Source organism: Neophocaena asiaeorientalis, unplaced genomic scaffold (genome assembly GCF_003031525.2).
Source record: "Neophocaena asiaeorientalis asiaeorientalis breed wild unplaced genomic scaffold, Neophocaena_asiaeorientalis_V1.1 scaffold130, whole genome shotgun sequence".
Taxonomy (NCBI): Eukaryota; Metazoa; Chordata; class Mammalia; order Artiodactyla; family Phocoenidae; genus Neophocaena; species Neophocaena asiaeorientalis.
The window spans coordinates 11,612,493-11,629,857 of record NW_020173397.1 but is presented as its reverse complement, the minus strand read 5'-3'; the positions used below and the strand labels follow the sequence as shown (position 1 = coordinate 11,629,857).

Sequence of the window (17,365 nt, the reverse complement as noted above, 5' to 3'; positions counted from 1 at the left end):
AAAAAAAAAAAAAAAAAAAAAAATGGGGTCAAATACTTTCTGGGGGCTGTTTTTGGATATATATTATGGAATTCCTAACATTTAAGCACGTATTTGTTGATTCATTCAAGGGCTTCACTAAATTCATGGGTATAAACATTCTCCTGAAATTGTGACCTGGGGGATAGAAGAATTGAGACACTGTGGCTGGGGATTGTTTATGTGACTTTTCCAAGATCATCCCACTAGTTGATCCATTTTAGATTGTAAATTCCCAGAAGGCAGAGACTACATTCGCTTGCTTACACAAAACTTAAGAACATGCTGATAGTGGTGGGATGTCAAATTATACCAAAACCTGTAATGGTTCAGAAGACATATTCCAACCTATTTTGGTCTTTGAGTACATAATTTTTTTAAAAATCAGAAAACTCTAAGCTGTATTTATTATAAGTAGATAGGAAACGTGAGTAATAATAATAGCAGTTAATCTTTATTGAGCAACTACTTAGTGCCAACCAAGTTGGTACTTTTTTAATATATTAATACTATATTTTACAGTAAGTCTGCAAAGAAAAGTGGCAGAGCTGGGATTTGAACCCAAGACTTGGGATACAGGAGAAAATGAGATTACAGGGTTGAATCAGCTTTTTTTTTTTTTGTTTTTTTTGTTTTATTGTAGTAAGAACTCTTACTACAGATTTACCCGCTTAATAATTTTTTTAACATCTTTATTGGAGTATAATTGCTTTACAATGGTGTGTTAGTTTCTGCTCATGGCTCACGAGCCTAGCTGCTCTGCAGCATGTGGGATCTTCCTGGACTGGGGCATGAACCCGTGTCCCCTGCATCGGCAGCCGGACCCTCAACCACTGTGCCGCCAGGGAAGCCCAAGACTTACATTTTAGTCTTAATCCATTGTATCATCTTTAATTCTTTTCATCAGTGTCTTATAGTTTTCTGAACACAGGTCTTTTGTCTCCTTAGGTAGGTTCATTCCTAGGTGTTTTACTCTTTTTGTTGCAATGGTAAATAAGAGTGTTTCTAGGTTAGGTTGTTTATTTGAGATGTTCCTTGTTTCTTAAGGTAGGACTGTGTTGCTATAAACTTCCCTCGTAGAACTGCTTTCGCTGCAGTGCATAGATTTTGGGTGATCGTGTTTTCATTGTCATTTGTTCCTAGGTATTTTTTGATTTCCTCTTTGATTTCTTCAGTGATCTCTTGGTTATTAAGTAGTGTATTGTTTAGCCTCCATGTGTTTGTATTTTTTACAGATTTTTTCCTGTGATTGATATCTAGTCTCATAGCGTTGTGGTCAGAAAAGGTACTTGATACCATTTCAATTTTCTTAAATTTACCAAGGCTTGATTTGTGACCCCAGATATGATCTATCCTGGAGAATGCTCCACAAGCACTTGAGAAGAAACTGTATTCTGTTGTTTTTGGATGGAATGTCCTATAAATATCAATTAAGTCCATCTTGTTTAATGTATCATTTAAAGCTTATGTTTCCTTATTTATTTTCATTTTGGATGATCTGTCCATTAGTGAAAGTGGGGTGTTAAAGTCCCCTACTATGATTGTGTTACTGTCGATTTCCCCTTTTATGGCTGTAAGCATTTGCCTTATGTATCGAGGTGCTCCTATGTTGGGTGCATAAATATTTACAATTGTTATATCTTCTTCTTGGATTGATCCCTTGATCATTATGCAGTGTCCTTCTTTGTCTCTTGTAATAGTCTTTGTTTTAAAGTCTATTTTGTCTGATATGAGAATTGCTACTCCAGCTTTCTTTTGATTTCCATCTGCATGGAATATCTTTTTCCATCCCGTCACCTTCCATCTGTATGTGTCCCTAGGTCTGAAGTGGGGTTCTTGTAGACAGCATATATAGCGGTCTTGTTTTTGTATCCATTCAGCCAGTCTATGTCTTTTGGTTGGAGCATTTAATCCATTTATATTTAAGGTAATTTTTGATATGTATATTCCTATTGCCATTTTCTTAATTGTTTTGGGTTTGTTATTGTAGGTCTTTTCCTTCTCTGTGTTTCCTGCCTAGAGGAGTTCCTTTAGCATTTGTTGTAAAGCTGGTTTGGTGGTGCTGAATTCTCTTAGCTTTTGCTTGTCTGTAAAGGTTTTAATTTCTCTGTCAAATCTGAATGAGATCCTTGCTGGGTGGAGTAATCTTGGTTGTAGGTTTTTCTCCTTCATCACTTTAAATATGTCCTGCTATTCCCTTCTGGCGTGCAAAGTTTCTGCTGAAAGATCAGGTATTAACCTTATGGGGATTCCCTTGTATGTTATTTTTCTCTTGCTGCTTTTAATATTTTTTCTGTGTATTTAATTTTTGATAGTTTGATTAATATGTGTCTTGGTGTGTTTCTCCTTGGATTTATCCTGTATGGGACTCTCTTCACTTCCTGGACTTGATTAACTATTTCCTTTCCCATATTAGGGAAGTTTTCAATGATAATCTCTTCAAATATTTTCTCAATCCCTTTCTTTTCCTATTCTTCTTCTGGGACCCCTGTAATTCGAATTTTGGTGCATTTAATGTTGTCCCAGAGGTCTCTGAGACTGTCCTCAATTCTTTTTTCTTTATTCTGCTCTGCAGTAGTTATTTCCACTATTTTATCTTCCAGGTCACTTATCCGTTCTTCTACCTCAGTTATTCTGCTATTCATTCCTTCTGCAAAATTTTAAATTTAATTTATTGTGTTGTTCATCATTGCTTGTTTGCTCTTTAGTTCTTCTAGGTCCTTGTTAAATGTTTCTTGTATTTTCTCCATTCTATTTCCAAGATTTTGTATCATCTTTACTATCATTATTCTGAATTCTTTTCCAGGTAGACTGCCTATTTCCTCTTCATTTGCTTGGTCTGGTGGGTTTTTACCTTGTTCCTTCATCTGCTGTGTGTTTCTCTGTCTTCTCATTTTACTTAAGTTGCTGTATTTGGGGTCTCCTTTTAGCAGGCTGCAGGTTCGTAGTTCCCGTTGTTTTTGGTGTCTGTCCCCAGTGGCTAAGGTTGGTTCAGTGGGCTGTGTCAGCTTCTTGGTGGAGGGGACTGGTACCTGTGTTCTGGTGGATGAGGCTGGATCTTGTCTTCCTGGTGGCCAGGTCCATGTCTGGCGGTGTGTTTTGGGGTGTCTGTGGCCTTATTATGATTTTAGGCAGCCTTCAGACAGGACGGAGTTAAAGGAGCAGCTGCTTCGGGGTCTCTGGCTCACTCAGGCCGCGGGGGAGCGAGGGCCGCGGATGCGGGGCGAGCCTGCGGCGGCAGAGGCCGGCGTGACATTGCACCACCCTGAGGTGTGCCATGCGTTCTCCCAGGGAAGTTGTCCCTGGATCACCGGACCCTGGTGGTGGTGGGCTGCACAGGCTTCCCAGAAGCGGGGTATGGATAGTGAGCTGTGCTCGCACACAGGCTTCTTGGTGGCGGCAGCAGCAGCAGCCTTAGCGTCTCATGCCTGTTTCTGGGGTCCGCGCTGATAGCCGCGGGTCGCGCCCGGCTCTGGAGCTCCTTTAAGCGGCGCTCTGAATCCCCTCTCCTCCCGCACCAGGAAACAAAGAGGCAAGAAAAAGTCTCTTGCCTCTTCCGCAGCTCCAGACCTTTTCCCGGACTCCCTCCCGGCTAGCCATGGTGCACTAGCTCCTTCAGGCTGTGTTCCGCAGCCAACCAACCCCAGTCCTCTCTCCCTGGGATCCGACCTCCGAAGCCCGAGCCTCAGCTCCCAGCCCCGCCCGCCCCGGCGGGTGAGCAGACGAGCCTCTCCGGCTGGTGAGTGGTGGCCGGCCCCAATCCGCTGTGCGGGAATCTCTCCGCTTTGCCCTCCGCACCCCTGTGGCTGCGCTCTCCTCCGCGGCTTCGAAGCTTACCCCCCTCTGCCACCCGCAGTCTCCGCCCGCGAAGGGGCTTCCTAGTGTGAGGAAACCCTTCCTCCTTCACAGCGCCCTCCCACTGGTGCGGGTCCCGTCCCTATTCTTTGGTCTCTGCTTTTTCTTTTACCCTACCCAGGTACGTGGGAAGTTTCTTGCCTTTTGGGAGGTCTGAGGTCTTCTGCCAGCGTTCAGTAGGTGTTCCGTAGGAGGTGTTTCACATGTAGCTGTGAATTCAGATGTGTTTATGGGGAGGAAGGTGATCTCCGCGTGTTACTCTTCCGCCATCTTGAGGCTCCTCCCCTATTCCTGTTTTATTTTTTGTCACTTACTAGTTGTAACATAGGAAAAAAGTGTGTCTTTATTTCTGTAATTATTAGATGACAATTCCAATAACTGTCTCTAGCTTTCCTTGGAGGAATATTATGAAGATAAGTTGATATAAGTGACATAAGGAAAGGTTCATAGAATTACTGCTTTTGTGGGTAAAAAATATATAAGGATAGGGGACTGGAAGTTAAAAGATTCTTACACTGTATTTGATCAAGTTTAGCATGGCACTGATTTGAAGACACCCCAGTTTCAGAGATGCTCAAATGTATGTGTGAAATACATAAAGTATCGTATAGTATTCAAAAGTTTTCTTAGAGAAAATGAGACTAATTTTGAATTCTTTTTTGCTTTTACTTAGGAAGATGTGGCATCATTTAAGAAGCATAATGTGTATTTACATGAACTTGTGTGAAATGATGTCCAAGAATGCAGCAAGTTGTATAATAACATATAGAGCATAAGTCAATTATATTAACCACAGAAGACACTCAAATACTATTATATATTGACGAGAATTCTTAGAATTCTTAGATACACTTCTGGAGAGATAAGAGCAAATTGCTACAATCAAAAGACAGCAGCCTCAACTATGATATTAAGTGTTTTTATAAGAAGATATTCATGTAAAAGTAATACAAAAATAAGTTTTTAGAAAAGAAAAATTAGAAGTTAGATTTAAAAAAATCTACCCATAATTTCACCAACAGGATGAAGTTAGAAGAACAAAAAAGTGAAAATTACCCTTAACTCTATCATTGAGATACATTCCAGGTTAACATGCTGTTTTCTAGCCTTTGAGAGTAAAATGAGATCAAAAAGCACTTATTCCTTATAACCTACTTTTCTCAAGTTTTTCCATCAGCAAATGGGACAGATCTAATCAATACCTCAAAAAGACAGTTGAATTTACACGTTCACCTCTATCAGCTGTGTTAGCCCACTATGAAGCAAGCGTCCCTTTTGGCTAGAATTGTATCAGTCAAAGGTCGATCATTTCAGGCCCACCGGATGGAACGGTGATCAAAAATCCCAACTGTGTTGTGAAACCTATTTGTTATTTCTTAATAAACAAAGCTCATCCAGCAAATCCTTTCAAAACAAGGAAAGGAAAAAAATGTCAAGTGGGTTGAAGGGGGTGGGAACCATTATGGGGAACAGAGTGCTGCCTTAGGAGGGTCGTGACTGCCCTCTAGGGGTAAAGACTCGCCCTGCACACAGAACACCAGAAGGCACTAACCCGCGTGAGCTTAGGAATTCTATCCCCTCCCTCCAATAGGACCATGAATTTGTTTTTGTTGGTCACCATCACTACTTTTATCATGTAACCGCGTGATTCCATTTTTCCATTTCTCTTCTTGGCCCGTGGAGTAGGATACAGACAGTGGCTAGTTTCATTGACAAAATGTCCCCTCCGCTTTGCCTTACTCTATTTGAAGTTCACCAAAGGCAAAGAACTGATGTGGCATCTAGGCTGGAAAATGCAATTCAGACAGCATCCTGGGAGGGATCCCACTAAGTGGTTCTATGGGGGCGGGGGAAGGGGAGTGCCAAAAGAAAATACTTTCCAAAAATATTTACCAGACAAGAAAAAGAACTAAGCCTGTGACCAAGACATTCCAAGGAGACACCCTTTGACAGAAGCAATTTTCCAGACCTATTCCCCAGAAAGGTGGAAATGGCCAATTCCCACTCCCCCAAGAGCCCAGCTCATACTTCTTCTAAAAATAAACACAGCTAGAGCCAGAAGACACCTTCTAAACTGATCATAATTCAGAAACAGACTCTGCTGTCATTTGCAGGGGAGTGCACGAAGGACACTTTGGAGCCAGGCTTCTTGGAAAGACTATAAGCATTGACTGATGTCACTAAAGAAGATAGCTAGAGGAGGGACTTAAGTGAGACATTCTTCTTCCAACAGAGTATTTAGAAAGAAATCATCCCTAGGCCCACGATGGGGAGAGTGGCCCAAGTCAGAAAAGGAAATCATTCATATTATGTATTCCTTACTTTCTAAAGAGAAGGTCCTACAGTCTGAACACTTGATGTATGCCCCCTCTGGTTATGTTCACCTGAGTCTGGTGCTTTCCCTGCCATGTGGCCAGGACTCTTTTCCAGCCCACCATGAACCATACAGCCTGGGACATTTGCAAGACCACAGTCATAAATCATGTCACTCCCCTGCAGAACATCCTTCAGGGGCCTTGGTGTGCCTTCTGCATCTCCATGACTCTCTGGGCTCACCTGTGTGTTTGTCCTTCTTATATCTTAATCCACGCTCAGGCCAGTTTCCTAGCCACTGGGCAGATGTACCATGTTCATGACCATGTGCATGCACTGGTGCACAAAATGACTTTTCCCTGAATGCCGGCTCCTCTCCCCACTACCTGAGGTCTAAGTGCCCTCCCAGTTACCCTCCTGTGTGGCTTCCCACCCAAGTCCTCCTTCAGCCTCCTTCAGAGCACACCTTCCTGCCATGACTGCGAACAATAGGATGTTGTGTGCTTGGGCTCTGCATACCCTACCTGTTTTGTTTTTTGTGTGTGTGTGTGTGTGGTACGCGGGCTTCTCACTGCTGTGGCCTCTCCCGTTGCGGAGCACAGGCTCCAGACATGCAGGCCCAGCGGCCATGGCTCACGGGCCCAGCTGCTCCGCGGCACGTGGGATTCTCCCGGACAGGGGCACGAACCCGCGTCCCCTGCATCGGCAGGCGGACTCTCAACCACTGCGCCACCAGGGAAGCCCACCCTACCTGTTTAATAGTATAATACTATAACCCTATTATATGTACCTTATATAGTACTTATTACTTTGGTGCTATTATTATGCCCATTGTACAGATGAGAAAACTTGAGTGTCAGAGATATTAAGTCTAATATCTCATAGCTACCAAGCTTCTATGACGTCCACCCTGCCTCCCTCTCAACCTTTATCTTGTACCACTTTTCCTCTTACTCTCTCTATTCAAGGCATACTGGCTTTTTTTTTTTTTTGTACTCAAAAATAAAAAATAAAAAACCAAAGTCAAGCTTATTCTCACCTGAGAGTATTTCCACCCGCTTTAGTTAGGAAAGCCGCCCCGACTTTTGCAGAACTGGCTCTTGCTTTCTATTACACATCACCTTTTAGAAGCTGTCCTGGTCCACCCTGTCTAAAACTGCACCACCCCACCCCCATTTTTCTTGATCATGGCCTCTTGTTTCATGTTCTTCAAAGCACTTGTCATTTCTGGTATCTTCTCATTTATCTTTTTTTTTTAATATTTATTTATTTTGGCTACGCTGGGTCTTAGTTGCAGCATGCAGGACCTTTTAGTTGCAGCATGCAGACTCTTAGTTGTGGCATGTGGACTCTTCAGTTGCGGCATGCATGTGGGATCTAGTTTCCCAGCCAGGGATCAAACCCGGGCCCCCTGCATTGGGAGCGCAGAGTCTTACCCACTGGACCACCAGGGAAGTCCCTCATTTATCTATTTATTTACTTGTTCTGCTAGACCATACTAGTGCAACGTAAGCTCCATGAGAGGAAGAACCTGGTCTGTGTTGTTCACAGCTGAATCCCTGGAAGCTAGAACAAATGCCTGGCATTTAGTGGCACTCAAGAAATAACTGTTGAATGGATAAATTACTCTAATATTCATGATTTTAGCCTCTATTTTATGTGACCTTTCCCTAAATTGTAGTGTTTGTGTATTTATGGTTTTTACCATATAACTTAGCCATCACGTATTTATGGTTTTAAGTCAATGCTGTTTGCTATGATTTCAGTCACATCCAGCTTCAACCTGTATGTGTGTGTTTAATCACTGATTCTCATGAACTGGTTTTGTCTTTCCAGCTAGAGCCTGTGCTCAATGGACATCTGCATTTCCTATTCCATCCAGCAGAGGACTGATCAGACAAGGTCTCAGAGGGTTGTTGAGTGAACAGATAATTTTGTGATTCGGGATGAAGTGGGTGAGGTGGAGTGCACTTTTTTCCTGCTTTGTTGAACTCCATTCAGGAAACATCTGGAGTCTGAAATCAAAGTTTTCAGGTTTTTCTATGTCTCCTAACAACTCAGCTGTCTGGGGTTTTATTGTTTGTTTTTTTATTTGTTTTTTTTTTGCCCAGCCCAAGTCCTGAGCCCACTGGCATTTCCAGGAGGTCCTAAGCTTGCAGCCCACCAAGGCTGGAAGTAATCAGCACATACAAAGTGTTAAAAACAAATTAACCCCTTCCTGAGGTAATTTTCTGCCTGGTTAACATGAAGAATGGAAAAACATTTAAACTGAGAGAGTTACGGAAAGAATGCTGGCTGGGTGGTTGGCCAATATATTTTGTGTCTGGAACACGTTTTCTTGAATTTTAATATTTGAAGAGCTCTTTGCAAATTATCCCATAAGGGAGAAGAAATCATTTAATATATCAAGCTGCATATAACGTAGGCAAGTCAGGCTGCCGTAAAGCACACACACACACACATACACACATGCAGAAAAGAGCTGGTAAGACTAAACACCTTTGCTTACACGGAGCTTTAAATTCTTGTGAATTCACTGTTATATACCAAAATATACACAATATCCACGTTAGCATTAAAAATGTAAGTAAAAGAAAAAAAAATGAGGGTTACATAAAATGAGCCTGCCTAAGTGGAAGTCAGAAATTTCATCCAGCATTAAAGTATATACATATTTATTGGGTGGGCCCCCAAATCGCCTTTAAACTTTCTTGCCACCAAATCCAAACATTAATTCAGTTTCAAGATATGAGTAGATGACACTAGCGTTTCTATCCCTGATACATAAGCTAAATAAGCAAGCACAACGGCATTCAAAGAAATGTGAAGACAGACTATCATCAAGAATAACAAACTCATTGCAACAAATTTCTAAGGCACTTGGGACGATGTGCTGAGTTCTTAGAATGATCAATATTCCCTTTCTTCTCCTTTTACCAGAATTCTAAAGAAAAACCTGTATGAAGGAATCTTTAGCTAAGCAGGACATATTCTAATTCTTGGAGCATTCCCCCTGCCCCTGCTTTTGCCAGTTGAGAGTTACGCACATAGGTAACCCAGACAAAAGGTAAAAATAGGAGAACTCTTACGTGTCATCTGTAAACGTGATTCCAAAATACTCCTTTTCTTTCAGGTTGAAATGCGAAGCCACGAGGTCCAGCAGCTCTCTTGATAAAAGTTTGGGCTGTTAAGATAAAAATATGATTAGAAACAATTTGGTCCCCTCTTTCTCTTACTGCTACCACTTTCCTCTGTCCCAAACAGTTTAAAGCAGCCTTTGTTTGTTTGTTTTCGGATGCCCGTGCCCTTGTGTTGCTTAATCTACTATAGACCATTCTCTAAGCGTTCGGGAAGGGGGGGAAATGGAAACAGGAACACCACTGAGATCATCATTTTGATATATTTGCGATTCCGTCCAGCACCTTATTTTTTCCTCTAAAGTAAAAGTGTATTCACCAATGCATTGGTGTTTTGGAAAAAATGCTCTTTTATATATAGTATGGTGCTAGTGATCAAGACAAAGAATATTAAACACCGCCTAGACTGTAGGAATAACTTGGCTTGGTGACGGTCAACTGAGGAGGGTCAAAACCCAGAGGCTCAAGACCCAGAGAGAACTAACAACAACACAACAATAATAATAGTGACTGTCTACTGTGCTGGACTCCTTCTACCCATTATTTCATTTTAATCCTTACAATGAGTCTATGAAGTAGGGGTTCCTGCCATTTTATAGATGAGCCAACAAAGGCCAAGAGCAGTCAAGCACCTTGCTTGATGTTCCAGTTAGTTAAGGACCTGATTTGAACCCAGTTCTGTCTGAATCCAAAGACTAAGCTCTGCACTTCTCTCCAGGGATGGAGTAGTTGTATCCATTGTGCAGATCACCATCACCAGTACTTACTGGGTACCTCATTGGAGGAAGGATCTAGTCTATGAGCTTTTGGGAAGCACTGGCTCTGGTGGGAAGAAGCATGGTTTGTCATCAACCAGTGTCCAGAGTGAGAGCAGATGGTGGATTTGCAGAGACTGGGGAAGGAAAGGGGGATTTGCAGGGAGGCATTCTAGGTGGATTTCTTTTGAACTTTGAGCCACACATTTTAGGGCTCATTATGGTAGTTTGAGGGTTGGATGTTTGTTGTTGGGGAAGAAAGAACAGTCATGATAAAAAAAGAAGAAAGAAAAAAAGTGAAAGGAAAAGAAAAAAGAAAAGAATAGAAATCTAGACCAAAAGGCCTACTCTGGTGAAACTATGATTGATGTGCTATTTTCATTCTAATTGAAGCCTGTACACAGTGGGCTCAGCACAGCCTCAGAAAGGAGAAGAATTTAGGTTTGCTGAAGGGAGGGAATTCTAGCCACGGCTTTAGGTGTGGCTGTCATCAGGCACTTCCACGGTCTTTTAAGATTCTGGGTCCAGAGTGTTGGGTGAATAAAGACAGAAGCATCAATAATTAAGATATCATCACTCATACAGTCCCATGTGTTTTACAGAGATTTCGTTCACATATATAATCTAGTTTGATGTTTTTTTAATTATACTGAAGTACAGTTGATTTACAATGTTGTGTTAATTTCTACTGTACAGCAAATTGACTCAGTTATACATATACATATATATATATGCTTTTTTAATATTCTTTTCCACTATGGTTTATCACAGGATATTGAATATAGTTCCCTGTGCTATACAGTAGGACCTTGTTTATCCATCCTGTATCTACGAGTTTGTATCTGCTAATCCCAAGCTCCCAAGCTCCCAAGCTGACTTGCAGACATAGAGAATAGACTTGTGGCTGTCAAGGGGGAGGGTGGGGGAGGGAAGGATTGGGAGCTTGGGATTAATCTCGTATGATTTTTACCATAATTTCTGAGAGGAATATTAGGCAATCTTAATCCCAGTTCACAGATGTTGAAACTGGGTATTTAACTTGGACCATGCCATATGACAGGAAAGTGGCAGAATGACGAGTCTCAGCTCACAAAAACCCTTTCAGGGAAGCATTATGGTCTCCAGTTTACCAACAAGAGGTGATTCAGAGAAGTCAAGTCACTTGCCCAGGGTCACACAGCTACTGAGTGTCAAAGCTCAGACTGCAATCCAAGCATCTCTGAATCCTGTCACCAGTCTCTAGTTACTCTTAAATACAGCTACATTTCCTTGCTTTGAAGCTTTATCCCCCATAAACAATCCCGTGTCACTGGCTCTGAGGCACAGATAAGCAAGCAGGCTGAACACAGGCCAAAAGGCCTACAGAGGGAACCAGGATGGCTTGTCCCTATGTGGCATCACCTACCTGAACCAGCAGCTCCAATCTCCTGTCATCCAGGAGGTGCACCTGGCAGTGCCTGCCTTCTGTCATCTGTGGAGACAAGACAGCAAGAGTGGCATCAGGCTGGGGCTGGCAGGCAAACCCTTCAACTTGATTTACCATTTCTTTTATGGGTGATGTGCTCAGCCTAAAAATGCCATCAGTTGAGTTAATCAACAGGTTTGGTCATAAACAGATTTATTATACGGCATCAGCTCTTGCACTTATTTTTATTTATTTATTTATTTTTATTGTATATTTTTTGGCTGCGTTGGGTCTTTGTTGCTGTGTGTAGGCTTTCTCTAGTTGTGGCGAGCGGGGGCTACTCTTCGTTGCAGTGCGCGGGCTTCTCATTGCCGTGGCTTCTCTTGTTGCAGAGCACCGGCTCTAGGTGCGTGGGCTTCAGTAGTTGCGGCGCGTGGGCTCAGTAGTTGTGGCTCGCGGGCTTAGTTGCTCCGCGGCATGTGGGATCTTCCCGGACCAGGGCTTGAAGCCGTGTCCCCTGAATTGGCAGGCGGATTCTTAACCACTGTGCCACCAGAGAAGTCCCTATTTTTATTTTTTTAGCTCTTAGATTTAAAAGAAAAAAGAATGAAAAGCAAAGACCACTCAATATATTGAAAAAACAATACCTATACAACACACAAAATTATACTATGAAAAGCAGGTTTCCTTCCCAGAGGAAACTACTATACTTTTCCTTGAATCAATATTTTATTTTCCAAATGAAGATGGTTTTATTCACTGTTGTGTTTTAATAAAGACAATACATGCATAATTATAGGATGAAAAACAAATGATACTAAAGTTAAAATGTAAAGTCTCCATTTTTGAAACTTTGGCCCTCCTTTGTAGTATTCATATCACTACCATAATTAACAGTTAAGAATAGTTAAGACAGGGAGTTCCCTGGTGGTCCAGTGGTTAAGAACCGATCCTGCGATGCAGCGACACCGGTTCGATCCCTGGTCAGGAAACTAAGGTCTCACATGCCGCAGGGCAACTAAGCCCGCGCACCACAACTAGAGCAACTAGAGAGCCCACGCACCACAACTACTGAGCCCATGTGCTCTGGAGCCCGCGTGCCACAACTAATGAGCCCATGTGCCCGCATGCCACAACTAGAGAGAAGCCCACGCACTGCAACAAAAGGTCTCGTGTGCCACAACTAAAAAATAACAATGCAGCTAAAAACTACTTTTAAAAAAAGAAGAGTTAAGACAGTTAAGAACAATTCAGTGTATAAATTAGTAATTATATTTAATTTTTTATCACTTATAACTGCAATACTGGGAAATTACTCCTTGTAAAATATTTAAACAATGCATAAAATGCAAAGATCAACTTTGAGTAACTCATGCTCCAAAGCTTTCTACCTGCAGAAATTACCACTCTGTCAGATTGAGGAGAATCTTCACAGACCATCTTTAGATGGATTTTCAGATATATACATGTACATGTTAAAAAAACATATTCTCATGTTAAATGTTTTACTTTAATATTATATTGAACATATTTTGAAATGAAGCAGGTACTCTTTTAACTTTTTTTAAATAATTTATTTTTATTTAGTTTTGGCTGCATTGGATCTTCGTTGCTGCGTGTGGACTTTCTCTAGTTGCGGCGAGCGGGGGCTACTCTTTGTTGTGGTGCGTGGGCTTCTCACCGTGGTGGCTTCTCTTGTTGCGGAGCACGGGCTCTAGGCACACGAGCTTTAGTTGTTGTGGCTCGCGGGCTCTAGAGCGCAGGCTCAGTAGTTGTGGCACACGGGCTTAGTTGCTCCCTGGCATGTGGGATCTTCCCGGACCAGGGCTCGAACCCATGTTGCCTGCATTGGCAGGCGGATTCTTAACCACTGGACCATCAGGGAAGTCCCGAAGCAGGCACTCTTAATATTTGTGTGTGTGTGTGTGTGTATGTGTGTGACTGCGGTGTCTGTGTATATGGATATTTCTATGTGTATGGTTTTTTTCAATTGAAGTGGAACTATGCTATACTTACTGTTTTGCCCCTTGCTTTTTTAATTCAATATTTCTTGGAAATCTTTCCAATGTCAACACATATAGACCGACCTCATTCTTTATAAAGGTTCTATAGTATCAAATCATTGTGCAGACGTATTTAAGGAGTCTCCGGCTGAGAAACACTTAGACTATTTCTAGCCTTTTGCTGTCATAAGCAATGTCACCATAAATTTTGCACATGCAGCTTTGTCCATGCATGTGGAATTGCTGGGTTACTTTTGAAAAGCATCGGCAGCACTTCGTCTCTTAGGTGTTGTACAAAACTATAAGAACTTGGGAACCCCCTTGGCAGTCCAGTGGTTAGGACTCAGCACTCGCATTGCCGGGGGCCCAGGTTCAATCCCTGGTCGTAGAACTAAGATCCTGCAAGTCACCATGACTTGGCAAAAAACTGAACAAAACAAAACTATAAGACGTGGAAACTCAGATACATATAATCCCAATTTAAAAAGGAAATTTCTTCCATTACTGAGAACCAACTACATACTTAGCATTGCTCTAGGTGTTTATAATCTTATCTCTGAGCTGCAAAGTCAGCTCCTGGGATTGGGGTTGTTATCCCCAATTCAACAGATGAGAAAATTGAGTCTCAGAGTGGGAGAAGCAATCTGTTTTTAATGTGACAAATACTAATTACAATATCTTACTTACATGTTTGATTGAGCTCTGCTCTAAAAGCCTAGAAAGTAGCTCAGTTGATTAGAATGGAGATGTGGCCCATAGGAACCTCGGAAGTAGTGCTAAGAGGTAAGTGGGAAGCTTTACGTTGCCCCATGACCGCTGATTATGCCCTCAAACTCTGCAAAGCCAGGTCACATACACATCTCTGGTGGCAAGAGGAAAGGGAACAAATCTTTGTTTCAGGCACGAAACTGGGAACTTTATGGAAATTATCTCACTAAAGCTCCACAAAACTCTACAATATGGCAACATCCCCATTTTACAGACAAGGAAGTCAAGGTATAGAGTTTAAGGTTAATCATTCAAATTTGCCTGGGCAAGAAAAAAGCAAGGTAAAGTTTGAATTAATGTCTAACTGAAAAAAAAAAGTCATCTTTTTTCTACTCTTCTATACTACAGGAGGAAATCAATCAATGTGTCAGTTTAAATCATTTAATCTCTCTTGTAAAACCCACACAAGCAAACCCTAAGTACATGCCCTACAGAACAATCAAATAATACTCAGAAGATCAACGGAAACAATATGAATCCATTAAGGGATATGTCAAAACTCATAAAACATTGCAAGGTATTCTGTTGTTGCATAACCCAAATGAATTTATTTCCTGATTTAAAAAAACATCCTTTCTCCTTTCTGATTTTCTTTGGCTCTCCCTTGATCTAGTCAATGTGCCTTTTGTCAACACACAATTTTATCCTAGAGAGTTTAATAGTAAATTTTTTTTTTAGGTGTATCTGTCCACCTCATGACAACCATGGGCAGTGGTGCCCATGTCTGTACAACTTGATTCTACCCCTTTGGCCTCAGTTGAATTGACTGGATGAGGGGAAAGACACCTGACCTAAGCTGGGCCAGTCAGAACCTCAGTCCAGGGAATCTGGAATTGAGTCCGAGTGGATGAAAATATGGTGGTTGTGGGGCAGCCACTGTCTGCTCCATGTGGAGAGAAAGGAAAACCATCTGCAGAGAGAACGAAGAAGACAGGGAGCTAGAAGGAGGCCAGAGAAATCACGCAGGCTAAGAGGAAAAGCTTCAGAATTGCTGTCAGGGTCCCTACGTCTTTCCAGTCACTTCTAGCCCGTTCCACTGGTCTGGGTGAATCCTGTTCTTTTTTTTAAAATTTATTTTTTAATTGACGTATAGTTGATTTGCAATGTTGTGTTAATTTCTGCTGTACAGCAAAGTGACTCAGTTACACACACGTATACATTCTTTTTAATACTCTTTTCCATTACGGTTTATCCAGAATCCTTGTTCTTGAGTTCCATAAAACATCCCTGTATTCCTTCAATGAATCCACTTTTTCCCTGCCTCCCTCTCTTAAGCTAACTTGAGTTGGAGTCTGCTTATTGCAACTAAAAGCATCTTGATACGACACCACAGGTATCTATACCTAAACCAAGGCAAAAGATCCCAGAGGACAAACACCCCGGATGATGTCATTAATATGGTAAAATCATCTGCTCAGAATCACTGATACTCCCATCACGGACAATACATCAGCCAAGAGAGAGGCTGACATCTGGGGTGGGGGGCCCGGGGAAGGGACTAAACAAACACCCCACCATGTGATGTGATGATACACACACACAAACTGGAGAAGGGCAGTGCAGATGAACTGGGGAGAAACTGCTACAGTTTTATGCCCACACTGGCACACTTGAATCCTGGCATATCTGAGCCCACAGTCCTCACCAAGCCCTCTCCTACGTGGGAGGATGGCTCCTCCGGGAGATCAAAGGGCTAATATGATCATCAATAACCACAGAAAAACCTGCCCTTGTCACTTAAATCAAAAGTTGAAAGGTGGTGGATGTATCTTGTTGGTCAAAACAATGCTTATGAATAAATCTCAGTTGCTGCTATTAGAAATCAGGAGATGCCATTTTAAAAAAATTTAGATGGTAAGGTCTAGAAACACTGGGCTGGATTTCCTTCATGGCCACATGTGGCCAGGGTAGGGCAGAACAGCCCCCTCTGTAGGTAGTGTTGGTGGTCTCTGGCTCACACATGTGTATTATCTGCCAGGTTCCTGGGAGTCCTACTACGTGAATAAGAAAACTACATTCAAGTTCACCCTGTACCAGGGAAGAGACACAACGAAACATCAAAGGAAGGCCTGCTGTGCACCAGGCAAAGGGTTTGACGCCTGACCCTCATTAACATAAAGTATTCCAAAATAACTGACCAAAAGTCAGGTAGTCCTAATCCAGACCTTCCAGTGTAACAGGGTTTCTAACAAAGTTTAGGGGGATAAAATTTCAAATCCAAGCTACGTGTGAACCAATGCATTTATGTGATGGCAAGAGAAAAACAGAAGAGGCTTCAGAATAAAAATACCATTCATGTTCTCTTCTTTTAAAAAAATACTATTTCAATCTCTACACAAGCCTATGAAAGGAGGCATCCTCATTTCAAGCACCAGGAAACTGAGGCCTGAGAAATGACGGAACTTGTACAAGCTTCTAAGCCAGACTTGGGCTCACAATCATATTTTATCTCTTACTACCTCTGTTACCTTAAAAAAGTCACTCAGTCTTTCCAAACCTCATAAGCAACGTCCTGACAGCTTTTAATCTGACACCCTTGAGAGTGAAATATACCGCTTCTGAGGACCACATTTATTATAGTCCCCACGTGCTTGAAAATTAACAAGCAAAACAGCTAAACTTTTCTGTAATCCATTTATCCTCCCATTTAAAAAAAAAGCTTTTTAATGGGAGGAATATTACTAACCCATTTTAAAGAAGATAAATGACAGGTAAAGTTAAAACGTACATGGTGGAAACATTCTCCAGAGATGATGGAGCAGAAGTAAAAAGAGAGAGGGAAACACTAGTTCCTGTGTCCTTCTGTGACCCTGCCACCTGGCTTGGCATTTTATTTATTTATGTATTTTTGGCTGCATCACGTGGCATGCGGGATCTTAGTTCCCTAATCAGGGATCGAACCCATGCCCCCTGCAGTAGAAGCACGGATTCTTAACCACTGGACTGCCAGGGAAGTCCCTGGCTAGGTATTTTAATAATAGCACTAGCAACAGAACCAGCAGACGCTTTCTACATTCCAGGCACTTACACTAAGCACTTTACATGTATGAACATATGCAAGCCCTTGTGATACTCACATGAGACAGGTAATCTTATCTCCCAGTAACACAG

At 41.9% G+C, this 17,365-nt stretch overlaps 1 protein-coding gene across 5 annotated transcripts in view; it reads right to left on the bottom strand.

Moving 5' to 3' along the window:
- Nucleotides 1-17,365, bottom strand: part of FRMD4B (FERM domain containing 4B) — a 229,090-nt gene that overhangs the window by 113,455 nt on the left and 98,270 nt on the right. For all 5 annotated transcript variants that reach the window (XM_024747081.1, XM_024747077.1, XM_024747078.1 and 2 more), the window contains exons 2-3: nt 11,484-11,549; nt 9,276-9,370 (exon numbers count right to left, since the gene is read on the bottom strand). In XM_024747081.1, coding sequence (XP_024602849.1) covers nt 9,276-9,370; nt 11,484-11,549 — 161 coding nt within the window. The remainder of the gene's footprint in view (nt 1-9,275; nt 9,371-11,483; nt 11,550-17,365) is intronic.